The sequence below is a fragment of the Schistocerca nitens genome, chromosome 2 (assembly GCF_023898315.1).
Source record: "Schistocerca nitens isolate TAMUIC-IGC-003100 chromosome 2, iqSchNite1.1, whole genome shotgun sequence".
Classification (NCBI taxonomy): domain Eukaryota; kingdom Metazoa; phylum Arthropoda; class Insecta; order Orthoptera; family Acrididae; genus Schistocerca; species Schistocerca nitens.
Genome location: NC_064615.1, coordinates 114,208,338 through 114,230,439, shown reverse-complemented (window position 1 = coordinate 114,230,439; position 22,102 = coordinate 114,208,338). Strand labels below are relative to the sequence as shown.

Below are 22,102 nucleotides of genomic sequence, written 5' to 3'. Positions count from 1 at the left end.
CACACGTAGCCACAATATGCTGAACTGACAACAGCACGCCACAAACTTCACAGAAAGGTGGATCCTATCCCCAGAGGAGGAAGCTGTGTGTGAAAGGGCTATGCCCGAGATGCAGTCTGATAAGCAAAACCCCCTTTCCCAGCAGCGAGGCTGACACTAAGTCCGCCAAGCTTTTTTCGTCGGTTTGAGTGACCGCAGTCTGTTGTCCGACACCTGCAACCATTCAGTCTCCCACTGACACATGATGCATCTGTCAGAAAATGAGATAATGGCGTGCAATGGGATGGGACATTGATGGACAGCACCATACCAACATGCTTTCTTGGCAGCTTTATCAACCATGTCGTTGCCCTGTACTCCAACGTGGCCAGGTACCCACCAAAAGATCACATCCTTGCCACGGCGTTGGAGCCACTGTAAGCAGTGATGGATGAGCTGAATCAGCGGGTCTCCCAGATACATTTAGTGAAGCGGACTCCATGGAGATATGGTCACAAAAAAGAAGAGAAAGAAGAATAACGAAGGTAGGTTTTGATAAAGAATGTTCACAAAGTGCAAATTAAAAGTTGTGCAATATGAGATTTCTCTCTTACATGGCACATCTGAATATGAAAACAAATTAGTCCTAGTTTAAAACAGCAAGACCTCAGCAAATACATGGCCAGTCTTTTAATTTGGAAGATTACAAACAGCTACTGAGCTCATAAATGGCAACACCAACTGATTGTTATTTTCCAGCCTTCATTAACACTAGAAAATATTACAAAGAAATATGAGGATTCAGTGAGTAAATTGGATTTCTGTCAGAATAAAATGAAGATTATAAGGTGCATTAATTATGAAAGATACATAGTTATACAATGCACTTACTGTTTTGGAATGAGAGGTGTAGAAGAGCCTCCGGGTATAATAGCTAATAAATTATCCCATCCACCTGTGACACCACCTGCATGTATTTCAATAAGCTCCTTCAAAGGAATGGACATCTCCTCCTCAACTGTGCACGGATTACATACATGACCCGAGATGTTGAAGAGCTTTGTTCCAGAATTTCTGGGTCTGCCAAAACTAGCAAACCATGACCCTCCTCTTCTACAAATGGTCTGAAAACAAATGAAAATTTATTAAATTCATAGATTCAACAAAACTGAATATATTTCTCCTCTGTAGTGAGAAGTTTTAATTAAAATGGGTGCACTAATCTATTGTTCTGTAATGTGACAACCATATACGGGCATATTAGTGAGAGCCTCAGCAGTGAACTGCAGCGGGATGGTGGGCGAACATAGAATATTGTCACTGTAACAATTCAACAAGTCCAACAAGAATGTTGTGAGACAGGTTAGCTTGCTGGAACAGTGAACTCAGGAGTACTGCACCGACTAGTGCAGCAAGGGGCAACGCAGATTTCCACAGACATTGGCAGTAGTGTTTTAAGATACTTAACTGGTAGTGGTGCATATGTACAACAAGCACGCTGCTGCCAACTATAATATTGGTCAGTTCTGTGATACAATTGTTCTGAGTCTCTCAGAGAAACCAGCACAATAGGACTATGCTGGCTGAAGACCTACATGGATCTGCCAGCAGAGGTCACTGGTTCCGAGGCCACGGCAGGCCAACAGCTCTGTGCACTAAGTTCCTCCCTAGACTTGGTGCCATGGTGCAGCTGGTCTCACCAGGTCATCTCCAACAGCAAGGGTGACTTCTGCCCAAGGGGCGGCAGGTCACTTCCTATTTGCACCTGCCAAAATCCTCCACCATCGGACAGTGTCTCAACACAGTGGGCAACCCCACCGTGATGCCAGTGGACGGTGCCAGGGGCTGCCGCGGCCACAGCAGGTTCTAAATCACACACCACTGGCACAGGGTGTGTGCAGCCAGCTTACGTAACGAGGTTGTGCCAGCAATGCGAAGTGTGCAGGCAGCCAGCCCAGCAGAATTCAGTGGCCAGCTGGCCACTGACCCAGAGTTTCAAGAAGGCAAATGTATTCCCGAAATTTCATTAATCTACATTAATTATTTCTTAGGGTTAGAACTTCTTTTTTTTCAGCTTACAACATTACATGAAACCAGAGCCAGTTAAACGCATAAGTGACACACAATGGCTACCTGCAACATCAAGGCGAGGGGGAGCTGGAGGAGCCCCAGTAAAAAATTTATATACTGGATGTATCTTCATCATTAGTAGTGAAAACTGATGCAGGTGAAAGTATACAAGGGATCAGTGTGTGATAGGACATCAAATGGAATGTCACTTTGTGTGGAAACATGTTCTCTAACTGGCCCTGGACAAGACCAAAGCTCAGCTCAAAATTTTTGGTGTGTTTCTAAGGCGAACCAAACCAAAGGGTGGCAGCTTTGCGACTACAAAGATGTCATTTTTGAACAATCTGTTTAGAATTCAGAACAAGTTGGGCTGTACACATTCCAACATTAGCTGACTGTTCTATTCATGTGGATTAGTATACTGAGAGTTATTGATTTTAACCTCTTTTTTTTTCTTTATCACTTCATTGACACGTAATGTTTACATATATATTGAAACACATAATACCCTTAACATTAAAAATATGTAGAAGGATTGAATCATTAATTCAGTTTTAACACCAACTTGGAATCTGTAAGTTATTTTTAAAAATATCTAAGTTTCCCTACTTCACCAAACTGAGGTTACATTCAAAGGATAGAATAATTGGATGCACGAAATTCTGTTTTACGTACTGGAGCAACAGCCACAGTCTCAACATTTGCAACAGTTGTAGGGCAGCCAAACACTCCAACATCGGCTGGAAATGGTGGTTTCAGCCTTGGCTTCCCCTGCTTTCCTTCCAGTGATTCAATAAGTGCAGTTTCTTCACCACAAATGTAAGCACCAGCTCCACGATGCATGAATACATCAAAGTCATAGCCTGAACCACAGGCATTCTTTCCAAGGAGGCCTGCCTGGTATGCCTGGTGGAAAAGGTCCGATTATTACTATACAGCCAAATAAAGTGTGTAATATAAGGAACAATTTTAGACTAATAAGATATTATTACTTTTATTACCTAAAAATGAAAACACTCAAAATCTGAATCAAACCACTTAAGTTTTTACAGGGTACAGCAGTGTGCCTCCCACATATTCAACACAGATAAACATAATTTACAAAAAGTACGTGTAACAAGTTCTTTACTACCTTGATTCTCAAATGATGATGTCCATATGATGGCCATCAGGGTCAAAATACATTACAAATCATTGTACGAAGTTCTGCACAGCTCTTTTCAGGAAATAACTAAAGCCCTTGATACTATTCACCAACAGAAACCTAGACCTCGGGAAATGCTACAGATTAGGCTGTCGTCACTGGAGCACAGACAAAGCCAATCTCTGGAACCTAGGGAGCAGACAAAGTACTCTCATACTCCCACTTGCTATGCCTGGTTAAATAATGGGCTTTGGTGTGAAGACTTTTAAAGGTAATAAGATCAATGGAGGATGTGTGCCGCCAGGGCGCAACTACGATCACAGATGGTGGTGACAATGGAACTGGTTGGCGGTGAACAGAACCCATCGAGGGTGAAACAGTAATGCTGACAGTGTGAATTATCTTCTCAGACAGATCACAAATGACTTCATCAATCTGACAATGAAAGTGTAAACATGACCTAGCAGGTATACAGAGGCCACTGAAGGTGTAAACACAACCTAGGAGGTATATAGAGGCCAATCAGCACAATGGAAAGACCAACAGGGTAACCTGGCCGTCAGGAGGTGGGAAGGGGAGAATTAATGGGAAACGGTTTATTGCAGGGGTCACTGTGTGGCAACCAATGTATGGTAGAAGAAGGGGAGGGCAAGGGAGGGAAAGATCAAAGGTAGAGGAAGTGCCATATGCAGCACTAAAATGAGTTGGTGAACCATCATTAAAAAAGGCACAGGTCATGGTCCACAAAAGTTTATAAATGAGGAGCCCCTGACTATACGAGGAAGCACTGCCCCACGAAGGATGGTGCGGATTAAAATCCCCATGGAGGAGGAAAGGAGGGGGGAGTTGCTGAAGGAGGGCAGTCAGGGCTGCAAGTGTAGCTAGCCAGTCAGGGGGGAAGAGAGATTGCAAACCGTGACCACAGAGTCCTTGTGGAGCCAAAAGGCAACTGCTTCCAATACGGTACAAAAGGAGATTCATGTATTAACAACATCTGTATGAACCAGCATGGAAATGCCACTGGAAGCCCTGAAAGGGTGCAATCTATAAATAAGATATCAGACTCCGATTGCAAGGTGGAGAGGGCACCTCCAGGAGAACGGGGAGGGGCCATGGCTTGTCTTGTTTCTTCCTTTCTTTCAAAGGACAAGGAGGGAAGGGTATGGAGGGAGAGCGGGATTCTGCATGATCTAGAACTAAGAGAGAGATTGGGCGACCTTGTGGCGAACTGCAGACCTTGGGGTGAATTGCAGCAGCAGGCCTCTGGCCTGGAAGAAGCCAAGAGGAGGGGTCACAGGAGTGGCAACGGCACCCAGAACAAAAGGCGAGTGGACTACTGGGGAGGGGGAGAGGAGAGGGGGCAGTGCTGGGGTAAGGAGGAGGGAGAACGTACGTAACAGAACCAAATTTAGATGTCCTCCACATGGGGTGTAGTCGGTCATATTTCTGATGGGCCTCAGTGTCAGATAAATGATTGAGGGACTTTTACTCCTGTATCTTCTTTTCCTTCTTATAAACTGGACAATCTGGCAAGCATGGAAAGTGAAAGTTGTGACAATTAACGTACTAAGGTGGCAGAACACATGGGATCCCCTCATGGAGAGGGCGTCCACATTTGCTGCGTAGATGGTCTGCTGTACAGCGGGAAGATATGCCCGAAATACAAGTACTGAAAACATAGCATGTCTGGTAGGGTGTATGGTTTCATGTTAAGCCAATAAAAATAAGGGCTGGAGATTGGTTGGCAGAAGTAGTTTTGATCAATAGCAAACCTGACTGTACCTTACTCAGAGACTCCATTTCGCCAAACTTATCCCCGATATTTTACACAAAAAATAATGGCTTGGTGGCAGTGTTTCACCCAAAGCTGGTAACACTGGCCCTCCTCCAAGGGTGTAGCCACGGAATCGAAGGCCGTAGGGTCATAAACAGCAGCATCAAATGATCCATTACCAACCAAAGAGATGGCTGTACAGAAGGATGGCCAGTTTTTTGGTGCTTAATACGTTTCATATGCAAAACTTCCGTCCTGATACCACCCACTCTGATCAGGAGCTTTCGTCATGGGTGCCAGCCAGCCACAACAAGGGTTGTCAGGCATGGCTGTCATCGTTGGGAGTTCCAATGACAAGCAACTGCTCCTAGACATACAATGGGAGGTAACAGCTCACATATCGGAAGTATGATCCGTTTGTTATCAGGGAGCTCAACCAGATGGGTACATAACAGCCCCAACACACAGACTAGCTACAAGTGCTGGCAACTAGCAGGATAGAGTGGGGAGCTGTGGCAGGGAAAGAAGAGGAGGGGAGGGGAGGAGAAAGAGGAATCCACATCATAGATGCTAGGGCATGAGTTCTTCCCCAAATGGCTCACATGGCAGCACAGTTGGCTGGAAAAACACATGGCCCGTGCCTCAGATACCTTGCATAATTACTTCTCCCTCAAGCACTGCCTTTCTGCATTTGACGGGGTTCTTTTGTTAGCTATGGAGGATGCTGCTTCCCAGGTTGTGAGTCCCGCTTCCTTATGCCACTTATGCCGTAATGTACAGCAGCTTCTGTATATTGGTCATTAGTGGACCTCTCGCAACAAAGCTTTGGCCCACCAGCATATATATTGGCTAGGCAAAGCTGGGAACACGATGCGGCTTATCGCCACTTGCACTAATTGTGTTCAGCAATGGGCAGCTCTCTCTCTCTCTCTCTCTCTCTCTCTCTCTCTCTCTCTATTTTTTTTTTTTTTTTCGCCTGGTCGATGCTGCAGTACCCATGGGAGTGTCTACGCGTCGATTTTGATGGACCCTTCCTAAATCAGTATTGGCTCATCGTGGAGGACGCCTATTCCAAGTTCCCTGTGTGGCGCACTGTCTGTCCATGTCCAGGGCAGACACTATTTCGGCCCTGTCTAAGATTTTTGCAATTGAGGGACTTCCGTATACAGTGGTTATTGATAACAGCCCCCAGATTGTTTCTCGAGAATTTTCATCTTTTTGTCAGGCTAGTGGTGTTTGCCATCTCACAGCTCCCCCGTTTCATCCTCAACTCAATGCTGAGCCCGAACACATGGTTCCGATGTTGAAAACTCAAATGCAGAAGTATGTATCTGGCAGGTCTCCTGAAGCCCCTTTAGACAGTTTTTTTAGAATTCTCACTGTTTCATTCTGTTGGACGACAAGAGATGGGTGGAGCTGCTACATGGACACCAACCACAGGCATTCCCTCACCTGCTGCATCTGATGTTGCACACACTGCGTTGATGACTACACAACGGTTTTTTCTGGGTGCACCTATGTTTGGGCTCATGGTTTTGGCCGCCAGCTGAACCTGGTTCGTGCTGTTATCAAGCGTCGCCGGGGTCGGCACCTGTGTGTTATCTGCACTCCTGACAGGCACACATCCGTTCAGAGCCATGTGCGTGCCAACGTTGCATCAAGACCGTGCGTTATCCGTAGCCAGTGCGAGATGCTGACCCAGATGGAAAGTGGCCAGGCAAGGGGCAGACAAAAGCTTAGATTTAAAGGTTCATTTTTATTCAAAAGCTCATGCAGGGGCTGAGCAACAGTGGATGCACCTTTACCTAGAAATGCCTGCAGTTTCTTAATGGAGGTCGGCTGCGGCAAATTCGCAATTTTATCAACATGGTACACAATGGCTTGACTCCTGTGTGAGAACCCTCAAAACATAGGTACTCAATTGTCGGCTGAAAAAATTGAAATGTGGCAAGATTACACTTGAGATCCGCACACAGCAAAGCTCCGCTGCAGTTGTCCAAGACTAAAGCATTCACTTCCGCAACCATTTCTAGTGTGATGAAGCTATGAGCCTGTCCGGATGAGCATCATCTTCCAGTGACTCGCTCCCCTCAAGGAATTGTTTGATACATTTGATGGTCTCTAACTCCCTCCGCCGCCAAAAATCGAATCGCTTCTTGTTGTTCCTGCTTACTCGCCCGCATGTTCAGTGGTGGATGATAACTTGTGTGACCACCTTCTCTTCAGCGTGAAGCCACACTGGTGCTATGCAACATCAAAGGGTGCACATGCATCAGCCTCTCTACCAATAGATGGTGCCACCCTACCCGCAGTTACGTGGTGCCACCTTACGTGTAAGGCAAAGGTAGACGCACTGAACAGGTTTCATTTGAACGAACTTCACACAATCATCAAATATTTTAGAAGGCAGGTATTTATACGAACGTCTGCCCCTCGTGGTCTCGCGGTAGCGTTCTCGCTTCCCGAGCACGGGGTCCCGGGTTCGATTCCTGGCGGGGTCAGGGATTTTTCCTGCCTTGAGATGACTGGGTGTTGTTGTGTCGTCGTCTTCATCATCATCATTCATCCCCATTACGGTCAGAGGAAGGCAACGGCAAACCACCTCCGTTAGGACCTTGCCTAGTAAGGCGGTGCGGGTCTCCCGCATCGTTCCCCTACGCTCCGTAAAGAAGCATGGGACTTCATTTCCATTTCATTTATACGAACATTCTAGATTATACAAATATAAGATATTTAGATCAACTGACACATGGTGTGTCTGTCCATTGTCCATGCTCATTGTACTTTTCGTCCATGATTGGTTAAATTAAAATCATCATCATCATCATCATCATCATCATAATATCTTTATCTTTAACAGTTTCCAGCCCAAGGCTGGATGTGCTTCAAACATAAATCTCACTATCTAATCCTGTTTCCCCACCATCTTCCTGTGTTCACTCTGGTCCAGTCCTCAGCTCTCTTTTTAATCACACTCCTCCACATCTTTCAGCCACTTATCTCTTGGTCTCTCTCTTGGTTGTTTCCTTCACATCTCCATTTCATGTATCTTCTTGGGAATCCTCTCATTTTCCGTTCTTTGTCCTGCTCTGCAAGGGTTCCTCTCTCAGTATTTCCCTTACCATTTTATTCCTCATCATATGTCTCCCTGTGTTACTCCTACCCTGCCCCTGGTAATCTTCATTTCACATGCTTGTAACCTGCTTACATCCCTTTTCTTCACTACCCATGTTTCAGATACATAGGCCAGTACTGAAATGTAGTATTTTCCATATGTAACATTGCTTTTATGTGAAATGTCTTTATCCCAAACCAGGCTTTTAACACTTAGCAGGAATGTTTCTGTCCACCTGTCACATTCGCCGATTTCTTTCTCATATCTTGCATTTTCCTCTACGACACTTCCCAAGTACTTACCACTTTCCACCTTCTTCAATTGTTCATCTTCAAACCTTATTTCACTATTCCACTGGATGGCCGATCTTTCTTTCTAGTTGTAAACAGGATTTCACATTTGTTTATACTAAATTTCATTCCATACTGTCTCTTAGTTTCTTCCCACATATTCAGCTCTCCCCCATTTCCCCAAATCATCAAATCATCCAAGAACACAACTGCTTTCATCTTGTCTTCTCTAGTTTTTTCTGTCACCTTAGTCATTATCTTATCCAATATTACAATAAAGAGGAGATGTGACAAAGCAATGACATGTTTCACACCACTTGTTTGCTGGAACCAATCTGTCCTTTCATTTCACACAACTCAGACTTCCACAGTATGTCTCCTCCACTCTGCTTGTTGTCTCTTTTTCCACTCCTCTTCTAGTGTTCCTTTCTTCTAAAGATGCTGTCAAATGCCTTTTCTATACTGAGACAGTCCACTACAAGGTCTTCCCAAAATTAATAATGGTGCTCCTGTAGCAGCCTTACTCTACATATGAGATCAACAGTTGACTTCCCAGGTCTGAAGCCACACTGTTCCTCTCTCAATTTGTTCTCAACCCTTGTTCGGATCCTGCTCTTCAGGATAGTTTCCATTACCTTGGCACAGTGTGGTTTCAGGGTTACTCTCCTGTAGTTTCTATAATCCTTCCTACTCCTCTTCTTGAGTACAGGGACAATCAGTGTACTCTTCCAGTCTTCCGGAATCTTCTCATTCCATACCACTGTTTATCAACACTTACTGCTGTCTTCACCATTTTGGCACTTTGTCCACACATGTTGCCTTTCCTCCTGTCATCTTGTCCAGTGCCATTTCCGTTACTTTCTATCTCAGGTCCTTTTCCCTCCAGAGTTTACTTCTACCTCCTTTATTCTATTACCCTCATCTCCCAGTCTGTTTGGATCTAGCAAATTAAAATAATGAAAGAACAGAGCAAGGATATGCATATCTACCAACACAGAGAATTTTATTAGAATAATTGTGGTGGAAACTGCAACAAGATATTCAAGGTTTAATTCAGCTAATCGATCTCAGTTTATGAGTGACAGAAGTGAGCAGACTTCACCATTGTCACAAAGTGGTGTTATTTTGGCCAAGATAACGCAAGTCACTAAGGTGCAGGTGAAGCCATGGCTTCTGGAAAGTTTTGAAGGCTGGCAGATGGATACGAACTGTGTTGTAAGCAAAATTATTGTGTAGCTTGCAGCACCAGAAATCTCTTCTTTCTGAGTGGGTGGACAGGTTCAAGGTTAATATAAACAGTCAGAGGTAAAGTAGAACCCGATAAAAGTTACAGACTGTAACAGTTAAGAAAGAGGTAAAGTTCTGGCAGACATCATTCTGCAAGGGTCTCAGAGTTATCGACAGAACTTATTCTAACATCAAAAACATTATCAGTTCTTAAAGGTAAGGATGCAATGTGATGTGATGTAATTATTGCAGTGGAGAGGATGTGCCATTGTTCGAAGAGAACATGGCTGGAGCCTGGAGCACACGGACATGTTGCGAGAGATTCCTCTGCAGTTATGACAAAATGTGCTGTGTTCGCACATATGACACGAGGTATTTACAAGTCAAATCACATAGGAAGGGACTGTTTTGTAATTAGAAGTATTTTTGCTTTGCAACACATTCACAGACTTAAGATAATGAGAGACACTGCATTATTTTGTGTTTGTTGAGATACTGTCTTGGCGGTACATTAGGATGACCCATGTAACAAATATAGTTTCCAAACAGAGTAGAATGATGGCAAAGTATTATTGTGCATTCTGATGCAAGCAACATTATCTTGCCTACTGGTAGTGTTGGGCTGAGAGGCAAAGTTATGTTCACAAAGCCACCGTGATTTCTACTGACGCAGCTGTGACTGTGCACCTATGAAATTGGAGGACAACAGACCTCAACATTATATTAAGCTTTTACCAGATTTGTCTGATTTATTTAAAACTGTAACAACCTCCCACAGTATAATTTGCCTAGTACATACATTCTCAGAATTCACAGGCTGGTGTACAATGTGCTCTCAATTGTCCTCTGGGTAAAATCAGACAAGTCTGACATGTGTGGTCGGTGCAGCTAGACTTCAACAATGGAGAACCACCAAGGTAGGTCAGCTATGCACTACATCCACACACTGTTGTTAAGATTACAGTTTCCTGATACAGGAAGTTTACTTGTGGTTTGTTGTTGCTCGAGTTTGGACTGTCATTACTTTCCCTCTTAACATACTGACGTGTGTTTTTAACACTGACATGGTAACAAGTCACATTCATGTAAATTATGGGAGGGATAGCTCACACACTGCTGTAGAATGAGAATAGGTCAACCTGGCAACAAAAAAGGACGCAAGAAAGCCCTGCTAAGAATGATGCCAGTGATGTAGACTGCAACAATTTTTTTTTCATGAGCATTTCATGACACTTTGAATGAAACTGGTGGAGAATGGTATGACAAACTGTGGTTCAAGGACAACAAACTGATAATACCCCAAGGAAGCCAATGATTAAACTAAATTGTATGCCAAAGCCCCAAAGTGAAGTTCACTTACATATGAAAATTACTACCAGTATAAAAGAAAACCAAGACTGTCAAAATCCCTGCATGTACTATTGTAAATAGAGCTGAGCTGTAAACTGTATAACTCATTCCTGAAATTTTGAAAAATACAGTTACACTGATGGAAATTAATTCAATTGTTCCTGCATGAAGAAATGTATTAATTAGCTCACAGTTTGTAGCTTGATTGCGGTCTTTTCTTTGTAAATTTTATATAACAAAGAAAAAGCTCTAAATCTATAACAATTAAAATTTTCCCTGTCGGTTGGCATTCACACACTTTTTACCTGTGACCTAAAATAGCCTCTATGTGCAACAGGTTGCTTTGGTTCCAATCAGATCATTGTTAAGTTATAAGATTAACATCATCAAAACACTCCGACAAAATAAAATAAATGTCAAATGCTACATGAAAAAAGAACAGCTCATTAAATACAACAAAATCCTGGTACTGGCTATGGAACTGTCACTTTCTAAATGTCGATTGTAACAAACTGACCTTGTTAATCACGGCTATAACACACACTACTGTGAGTGAATTCCCATCAATACCACACAGGTGTAGCAAGTATATGTTGTGACTCGCCGATCATTCAAAGTGCGCCGCGCAATTACGCGCGTCCTCCATGTGCGGCGCTGTCTGCCAGCCATGCAGCAGCTGCGCCACCTAAACGGCCAGCCGAGCAGCAGCTGCTAGACTGGGACTCAGTGCTCATTCAAATGCTAATGTGTACACATGTCTTACTTGTCAACTTACTCTGTGACTTATATGTGTTGTTGTGTCGTTCCGAAATATATGTGTTAAACTTGAAGTTCTAACAATTGGCGACGAGGTAGTGGATTTTTCCTTTTCACCGTTGACTCACAGGGTTCCATGGCTACTGTCGAGCAACTAGTGCAAAATCTCCTTGAACAGCAAACGCGTCTCACAACGGCGATTCTCGATTTCGTCGAGGCGTCAAATGCGGGGCGTTTCTCGTCGTTGGCTATACCTCCTTTTCCTCCTTACGACGAGACGGCGGAAGACTGATCTGATTATGAAAAACGTATTTGGCAGCACTTCTTGGCATTTCATGTCACGGACGAACAACCATGTAAGTCTCTGTTACTTTCCTGGATTTCACCTCAAAGGTATCGGTTGTTGTCGCAATTGGCCCCTTTGAAGGATCCTGCGTCTTTGTCCTTTGCTGAAATGTGCTCACTTTTGTCTGTCTATTTTCAAAAGCAAACGCATGTGGTAGCCTCTCGTGTTGCCTTTTATTGTTGTCAAAAACAACCAAATCAATCCTATCGCGCTTGGGCTGCTGAACTTCAAGGCCTCAGTCGAAAGTGTCAATTTGTTACTGACGTTCCCAAAGAATCCTATGCCGATTCCATGGTACGGTATGCTATTATCCGGTCGGCACCCGACAAAGAAATTCGGCAACGTGCCCTTCAGTTGGCGAATCCGACTCTAGATGAAGTTCTCTCCATTGCGCAGTCTTTTAAAATTTCTCGCGCCGCTGGGGCGCAGATAGAGGCGTGGGGTGATGTCGGGGAAATACAACCTCTGTGCGCTGTTGATGACGCGTGCGGCGCGTCCCCGCCGGCCGACGTGGCCACAGTGCGCTGCCACGCGCAGCCTCGGCCTAGCCGTCAACAACCCGCTAAGAAACTGCAGCAAAACCCCCAGCAACTTCCTTCATGTCCACGGTGTTTTACGAAACATTCACGCGAGGATTGTCCCCAACGTTGGGCTGTGTGTCACAACTGCAAAAAGAAAGGTCATGTGTCTTCCGTTTGCAAATCCGACTGCATACATGATGTTCATGAACATGACGCTGATTCTGATTCTGTGTTGTCTGTCAATTGCACTTCTTCCCTTTCAGGGAAATTATTCCTCACTGTCCAAATCCTTGGTCAAGATGTTCACATGCAAGTGGATACCGGTTCTGCTGCCACTATAATTAATTCTCAGACGTATCTTCAGCTGGGTTCTCCACTCTTGTCCTCTGTCACTCGGCAATTAAGGACGTACAATAAACAGAAGATTGTTCTCTTGGGACAGTTTAATGCCGAGGTATCTTACAAATCCGTCGTTCGCACTGTTCCCATATTTGTGGTCGACCAGAGCAACGCAGAAAATCTTTTCGCGTTTTTGGGTTCTCCGTAGATGACCCTGTCAATATTGTCTCTGATGCTATTCCTTATGCTCAACTGGATTCCTTGTCGACGACATTTTCGTCCTTTTTTTCTCCTGGGTTAGGCCGTGCAAACGACTTCGAAGCTCATATCACGCTCAAACCCACTGCTCGGCCTAAGTTTTTTCGGGCGTGGCCCATTCCTGTTGCCCTTCGTGATCGGGTAAAACGGGAGTTGGATCGTCTCACTGCTTCAGGGGTCTTGCTTCCTGTCACTTCCAGTGAGTGGTCCTCTCCTATAGTTGTAGTTGCTAAGCCAAATGGTGATATTCATCTCTGTGGCGATTTCAAAGCCACTGTAAATGCTCAATGCCTCATCGACACTTACCCTATGCCCCGTCCTGAAGAACTGTTCACTAAACCTGCTGGAGGCCAGTATTTTTCTAAAATTGACCTGTCAGAATCTTATCATCAACTTCCTCTCGACGCTGCTTCCCGGCAGTTTCTGGTCCTTAACACGCCTTTCGGTCTCTATCAATACCAATGCTTGCCATTCGGGGTTGCTAGCGCCCCTGCTCTCTTTCAGTGATTCTTGGAACAATTATTGCTCCCTGTCCCTGGGTGTATCAATTACATGGACGACATTGTTGTCACTGGCTCCACCACTGAAGAACATCTTTAAAATCTCCGCACACTTTTTCATGTCTTACAGACTGCCGGTCTTAAGTGTAATCTTCAGAAATCACAATTTTTTCAGGCATCTATCACGTACTTGGGGTTTCAACTCTCTCGGGATGGTATTCGTCCGCTTCAACAAACTGTTGCTGCGATCGGTGCCCTTCCTCGCCCTACATCTGTTAAGGAACTGCAGGCCTTCTTGGGGAAAATAGCACACTATCACAAGTTTTTACCATCTGCGTTTTCGGTGGCTCAGCCGTTGCATCGCCTGTTGCATAAAAACGTGCCTTTCCACTGGTCCGCGTCATGTGAAGCAGCTTTCCAGAAGTTGAAGACTATGCTGAAACAGGCCCCATGCCTGGCTACTTATCGACCTGGCCAACATCTTGTTCTTGACACAGACGCCTCTCAATACGGGGTCGGTGCAGTCCTTGCGCACCGTTTTTCTGACGGTTCGGAACAACCCATTGCTTATGCCTCCAAAACGCTCACGGAGGCCCAACAAAAGTATTCTCAAATTGAGAAAGAAGCTTTGGCCATCATTTATGCTCTTCATAAGTTTGGTGTTTTTCTCTATGGCTCAAAATTTCATCTTGTTACGGATCACAAACCACTTGTTTCCTTGTTTCATCCATCAACGTCACTTCCCGACAAGGCTGCACACCGCCTCCAGCGTTGGGCTCTTTACTTGTCCCGTTTCAATTATGAGATTCATTTCCGGCCAACGGCTCAACATGCGAATGCTGATGTTCTGTCTCGCCTTCCAATGGGTCCTTATCAGGCATTCGATAGGGACGAACTTCTGTGTTTCCACCTGGATGTTGCCGAGCAGTGGGTTGTGGACGGGTTCCCCATCACTGGGGACAGGCTGGCGGCTGCTACGGGGTCTGACCCTACCCTCTCCCGGGTTTTACGCTGTATTCAGAAGGGTTGGCCAGATCGCCCGTCCGCTAAGACTTCTGATCCGTTGCGGAACTGCTACACTTTGCACTACCGCATCACGGATAGGGATGGTGTTATCCTCCTCTCCACTGACAATGCTTCGCAGCGTGTTGTGGTATCTGCGTCTTTGCATGCTTCGGTCTTGCGCCTCCTTCACCAAGGGCACTGGGGTGTCTCTCGCACAAAATCTCTGGCGCGCCGTCATGTGTACTGGCCTGGCATCGACTCTGAAATAGCATGCATGGTCGCTGCCTGCGGCCCTTGTGCGTCACAGGCCGCTGCCCCGAAGTCATCTTTGTCACCGTGGCCTTCGCCTGAGAAGCCCTGGGAGCGCATTCATGCTGACTTTGCGGGACCCTTTTTAGGTACTTATTGGCTCCTCGTAATTGACGCCTACTCTAACTTTCCTTTCATTATCCGTTGCACGTCACCTACCACCGCGGCAACCACCAGTGCTCTCGCCCGCATTTTTTCTTTGGAAAGCCTCCCCTCTACTCTTGTTACTGATAATGGTCCACAATTTGCCTCGTCCGAATTTGCGGATTTTTGTGCTCGCCACGGCGTAGCGCATGTCACAGCCCCGCCGTTCCGTCCACAATCCAACGGTGAGGCTGAACGACTGGTCCGCACATTTAAGGCTCAGATGCGGAAATTTCTGATTTCTTCTGCTACTGATGATGCGCTTCTCCAGTTTCTGGTGTCTTACCGTTTCACCCCCATGGGCGACCACAGCCCGGCTGAGCTCTTACATGGCCGACAGCCCCGCACGCTACTTCATCTTCTGCGGCCTCCTACCTCACGGCCGCGGGTGCCTTCACTTGGCCGGTTCACCGCCGACCACCTCATCTGGGTACGGGGATATGGCAGGCGGCCAAAATGGAGCCCGGGCCGCATTTTACGACACCGTGGCAGATGCCTGTATGAAATCCAGATGGACACGGGTGTTGCAGTGCGTCATTCGGGCCAGCTTCGGCCTCGGGTGCCAGCAACACCTGTTCCGAATGCCGCCCCACCACCTTTGGCTCTACCTGACGCTCGGGATCTTGGCATCTCTCAATACTCACAACGCAGCCCTCTCACCGTCATCGCGATGCCAGCACCACAACGGATGCCACCAGGAGACGTGCCCATGCAGGAACCGGAGGACCATCCTCTGTCAGAGCAAATCTACTCGCCTCCTCCTCCAACGGACGCCGACACATCGCCCATGTCTCCTGTCATATCAACTGGACTTGCCGCAACAGGCAGATTGGTGCATGGGTCCCCAGCAGATTCGACCCCTACGTCTCTGGTCATCTCGACCCGTTATCATCGGGGACACTTCCGTCCGTACGGGAAGCCTCCTCCTCGAGACTTTACGGAGAGTCAAACAACGCCTATGGATGTTAGCCATCTCCAGGACACCTCCATCAAGACCAGTGCAACAATTTCAAAGGGGGGGAAAAGTGTTGTGACTCGCTGATCATTCAAAGTGCCGCCGCACAATTACGCGCGTCCTCTACGTGCGGCGCTGTCTGCCAGCCATGCAGCAGCTGCTCCACCTAAGCGGCCAGCCGAGCAGCGGCCGCTAGACTGGGACTCAGTGCTCCTTCGAATGCTAACGTGTACACATGTCTTACTTGTCAACTTACTCTGTGACTTATATGTGTTGTTATGTCGTTCCGAAATATATGTGTTATACTTGAAGTTCTAACAGTATATCTGTAGACCTACCCTCAAAACTGTTAAAGTGCAAATGTGACATTACATTTTAATTACACAGAAAGTAAAATTCAATTCAGGACACCCTTCCTCTTTTTGCAAGATGCATTCCTCTCTGCCAGTGCTTTGAGTGATCTAGCCTCTTTCTCCTCAGCCAATTCCTGCCTCCTCCCTGATGTACAGAGAGAAGTGTTTTTACACCCACTTGTAAGACATGAAACATTCCTTTTCATCAGGCACGAAATGGAAATTCCAAAAGCTAGGAGTGACATCTATTTTGTGTGCGCGTTTATCAACAGTACAAGGTTTTGCATCTATAATGTAACATTTTAATACTGTCAAAGTGTGACAAAATTAGTTTGGGAGAGAAACCATTAACCTTGAAATATTTCACCCAGGACTAGTATCCTGAATGCAATGTATTAATGGATTATGACACATTTATTTAACAGTGATAATTCTTACCTCAGATATTGCCACTTGCATATTTGAAGCCTCATTATAAAATTCTCCACGAATATAAATATATGCTGCCCTTGCACCCATGGCTCTGCCTGCAACAAGGCAACCTTCCACTAATTTGTGTGGATCATGACGCATTATTTCCCTGTCTTTACAAGTTCCAGGTTCTCCTTCATCAGCATTAACAACCAAATACTTTGGTCTGGAAAAATAAAAGTAAATAGATAAATAAAATAGGGCTGTAACACAAAACTTGTTTTCAATTTGGAAGTGTTAAACAACTGGAAACTTGTGATACAATGTTTCAATAATATTTCACACTAGAACTTAAGTCTCTGAATCGAGGTGCAGACAGTCCGATAGTTGCAGAAACTGGCTGGGCAGTTTCTTTTATAAGTACTGTTCGACCCGAAAATCACACATATGGATCCTCATGCTTCACCTGTGACCTCAATGCTAGATACAGTATCTTAATATTTTGCACAGTTTCAAAATATTTTTAACAGTGCCTTCGGTGGTAAGGCACAAAGTACAAATGATGGATTAGGCTACTGAATTCGTCTTTATGATGCACACACACTTTTGATGCCGTATTGTGAACATAGGAATGATGACAGACAGGAAAAAAAAGGGTGGTAGACAGGAAAGAATAATGGATAGGTGATACAAGGAAAGGAGGAAAATAAATTAAAAGCATAGGAGGAGGAAGAGAATAGGTTAGGATAATGTCAAAATAATTAGTACACAATTCACAAGAGTATGATTACATACTGAAAACTGCACTGATTTGTATAAACAAATTTAATACGTTTCATTCACTTAAGAGATTGTGTAAGTTCCGCTCTGATGTACACAGTCCAAATTTTCAGCAATGACATAAGCATCGAATTTGGCTTAGACAAGTGTGCCATATTGACACTAAAGAAAGGCAAAAATCTCTAAGTAAAGGAACAAATTCCAATTAACAAAACAAAATGCCACCAGCCTAGTGGACACATCAAGCATGAACATGTAAAATGCTTGTTCATGAAAGAGTACACCTAAAAGGGAAAGAAAAATTTTAGAAGTAAACCGAATAGCAGCAATGTCATTAGGGCACGCAATACCTGGGTCATACCTGTAATCAGATACACTACAGACATTGTGAATGGGACACAAGCAGAGCTTGATAATTTATACAATATAACATGAAAACTCGTGACAGTTCACCGTGGACTCCAGCCTCATAGTAACATTGAAAGGCTGTACTTGCCCAATAAACTAGGTAGTATGAGACTCTTCCAAGAGAGGCATTCAGTGGAAGAAAAGAAGCATGCATTGGCAGACTATGTGAAAGATAGCAAAAGATCAGCTCTGATTGAAGTCAACAAGCTTCTCGATGTATGGCAAACCAAAACTTAATGCCGGACTAACAGACTGCACAATTAAGCATTGCATGAACAGCTCTTGGAAAAAAAAGACCTGGTCTTGGTTGACCAATGGAACCCTAAAGAAGGAAATTTAAATATTGAATTTTGTCGTATAGCAACAAGCCATGAGAACAAGGGGTGCCCTTTGTACGAATTCATTTAGTTTATGAATATGGAAAACGACCTGTAACTGCAGAGCCTGGGTTTTTTGACCTAAAATACCTAGAAAATTGGCACAAAAATGACTTGAAAATATTGATAAGATGACTTTAATCCAGTCTTTAAACTTCTTTGACTGACAGGGTATGTAAAGCGAGTTATAAAATGACCTACAGTAATGGAAAAAACTTTATAGGAGATTGCAAATGAAATTTGTTGTTGTTGTTGTGGTCTTCAGTCCTGAGACTGGTTTGATGCAGCTCTCCATGCTACTCTATCCTGTGCAAGCTTCTTCATCTCCCAGTACCTACTGCAACCTACATCCTTCTGAATCTGCTTAGTGTATTCATCTCTTGGTCTCCCTCTACGATTTTTACCCTCCACACTGCCCTCCAATGCTAAATTTGCGATCCCTTGATGCCTCAAAACATGTCCTACCAACCGATCCCTTCTTCTAGTCAAGTTGTGCCACAAACTTCTCTTCTCCCCAATCCTATTCAATACCTCCTCATTAGTTACGTGATCTACCCACCTTATCTTCAGCATTCTTCTGTAGCACCATATTTCAAAAGCTTCTATTCTCTTCTTGTCCAAACTGGTTATTGTCCATGTTTCACTTCCATACATGGCTACACTCCATACAAATACTTTCAGAAACGATTTCCTGACACTTAAATCTATACTCGATGTTAACAAATTTCTCTTCTTCAGAAACGATTTCCTTGCCATTGCCAGTCTACATTTTATATCCTCTCTACTTCAACCATCATCAGTTATTTTGCTCCCTAAATAGCAAAACTCCTTTACTACTTTAAGTGTCTCATTTCCTAATCTAATCCCCTCAGCATCACCCGATTTAATTTGACTACATTCCATTATCCTCGTTTTGCTTTTGTTGATGTTCATCTTATATCCTCCTTTCAAGACACTGTCCATTCCGTTCAACTGCTCTTCCAAGTCCTTTGCTGTCTCTGACAGAATTACAATGTCATCGGCGAACCTCAAAGTTTTTACTTCTTCTCCATGAATTTTAATACCTACTCCGAATTTTTCTTTTGTTTCCTTTACTGCTTGCTCAATATACAGATTGAATAACATCGGGGAGAGGCTACAACCCTGTCTCACTCCTTTCCCAACCAATGCTTCCCTTTCATGCCCCTCGACTCTTATAACTGCCATCTGGTTTCTGTACAAATTGTAGATAGCCTTTCGCTCCCTGTATTTTACCCCTGCCACCTTCAGAACTTGAAAGAGAGTATTCCAGTTAACGTTGTCAAAAGCTTTCTCTAAGTCTACAAATGCTAGAAACGTAGGTTTGTCTTTTCTTAATCTTTCTTCTAAGATAAGTCGTAAGGTTAGTATTGCCTCACGTGTTCCAACATTTCTACGGAATCCAAACTGATCTTCCCCGAGGTCTGCTTCTACCAGTTTTTCCATTCGTCTGTAAAGAATTCGCGTTAGTATTTTGCAGCTGTGACTTATTAAACTGATAGTTCGGTAATTTTCACATCTGTCAACACCTGCTTTCTTTGGGATTGGAATTATTATATTCTTCTTGAAGTCTGTGGGTATTTCGCCTGTCTCATACATCTTGCTCACCAGATGGTAGAGTTTTGTCATGACTGGCTCTCCCAAGGCCATCAGTAGTTCTAATGGAATGTTGTCTACTCCCGGGGCCTTGTTTCGACTCAGGTCTTTCAGTGCTCTGTCAAACTCCTCATGCAGTATCTTATCTCCCATTTCATCTTCATCTACATCCTCTTCCATTTCCATAATATTGTCCTCAAGTACATCGCCCTTGTATAAACCCTCTATATACTCCTTCCACCTTTCTGCCTTCCCTTCTTTGCTTAGAAATGGGTTGCCATCTGAGCTCTTGATATTCATACAAGTGGTTCTCTTCTCTCCAAAGGTCTCTTTAATTTTCCTGTAGGCAGTATCTATCTTACCCCTAGTGAGACAAGCCTCTACATCCTTACATTTGTCCTCTAGCCATCCCTGCTTAGCCATTTTGCACTTCCTGTCGATCTCATTTTTGAGACGTTTGTATTCCTTTTTGCCTGCTTCATTTACTTCATTTTTATATTTTCTCCTTTCATCAATTAAATTCAATATTTCTTCTGTTACCCAAGGACTTCTATTAGCCCTCGTCTTTTTACCTACTTGATCCTCTGCTGCCTTCACTACTTCATCCCTCAGAGCTACCCATTCTTCTTCTACTGTATTTCTTTCCCCCATTCCCGTCAATTGTTCCCTTATGCTCTCCCTGAAACTCTGTACAACCTCTGGTTTAGTTAGTTTATCCAGGTCCCATCTCCTTAATTTCCCACCTTTTTGCAGTTTCTTCAGTTTCAATCTGCAGTTCATAACCAATATATTGTGGTCAGAATCCACATCTGCCCCTGGAAATGTCTTACAATTTAAAACCTGGTTCCTAAATCTCTGTCTTACCATTATATAATCTATCTTATACCTTTTAGTATCTCCAGGATTCTTCCAGGTATACAACCTTCTTTTATGATTCTTGAACCAAGTGTTAGCTATGATTAAGTTATGCTCTGTGCAAAATTCTACAAGGCGGCTTCCTCTTTCATTTCTTCCCCCCAATCCATATTCACCTACTATGTTTCCTTCTCTCCCTTTTCCTACTGACGAATTCCAGTCACCCATGACTATTAAATTTTCGTCTCCCTTCACTACCCGAATAATTTCTTTTATCTCGTCATACATTTCATCAATTTCTTCATCATCTGCAGAGCTAGTTGGCATATAAACTTGTACTACTGTAGTAGGCATGGGCTTTGTGTCTATCTTGGCCACAATAATGCGTTCACTATGCTGTTTGTAGTAGCTAACCCGCACTCCTATTTTTTTATTCATTATTAAACCTACTCCTGCATTACCCCTATTTGATTCTGACCAAAAGTCTTGTTCCTCCTGCCACCGAACTTCACTAATTCCCACTATATCTAACTTTAACCTATCCATTTCCCTTTTTAAATTTTCTAACCTACCTGCCCGATTAAGGGATCTGACATTCCACGCTCCGATCCGTGGAATGCCAGTTTTCTTTCTCCTGATAACGACGTCCTCTTGACTAGTCCCCTCCCGGAGATCCGAATGGGGGACTATTTTACCTCCGGAATATTTTACCCAGGAGGACGCCATCATCATTTAATCACACAGTAAAGCCAAATGAAATTATAAAAAGGATAATTAAATTAAATGCATTACATTTTTCTTTAACAAATTTTGTTCTTTGAAGATGTACAGAAATTGTCATCTAATCATCACAGAGCTATTTCGGTATGTGAGAGTCAGCATGCAAAGTTCTTGAAAGTGAGGGAATGTCTGCTTTTGGTCACCATGTGCTTGCAGCTAAAAAAAATCCTTTCAGTATTTGGTGAATTAGCTGGAGTGTGCATTTTGATTTCCTTCAGTTTCAAAAGCTACTCTTTTAAGTCAACAAAATAATAATGATATTTAAAAAGTGGATATTAAGTTTGGTACCGTATCAATTCAATAACTATATTTTTATTTCAATACCAATAACTGGTGCATGCCAACAACAGTAAATGATGCAACAATGAGAATAAAGAGCTGTATCATCTATTTATTTTCAACATGTACAAATACATTATTGAACAATATTGTTGCATTGTTC

At 43.9% G+C, this 22,102-nt stretch overlaps 1 protein-coding gene across 1 annotated transcript in view; it reads right to left on the bottom strand.

The window, feature by feature from the left end:
- LOC126235788 (NADH dehydrogenase [ubiquinone] flavoprotein 1, mitochondrial) overlaps window positions 1-22,102 on the bottom strand; it is a 49,079-nt gene that overhangs the window by 5,638 nt on the left and 21,339 nt on the right. Inside the window, exons 5-7 of the mRNA XM_049944597.1 lie at window positions 16,874-17,072; window positions 2,725-2,955; window positions 871-1,103 (exon numbers count right to left, since the gene is read on the bottom strand). Coding sequence (XP_049800554.1) covers window positions 871-1,103; window positions 2,725-2,955; window positions 16,874-17,072 — 663 coding nt within the window. The remainder of the gene's footprint in view (window positions 1-870; window positions 1,104-2,724; window positions 2,956-16,873; window positions 17,073-22,102) is intronic.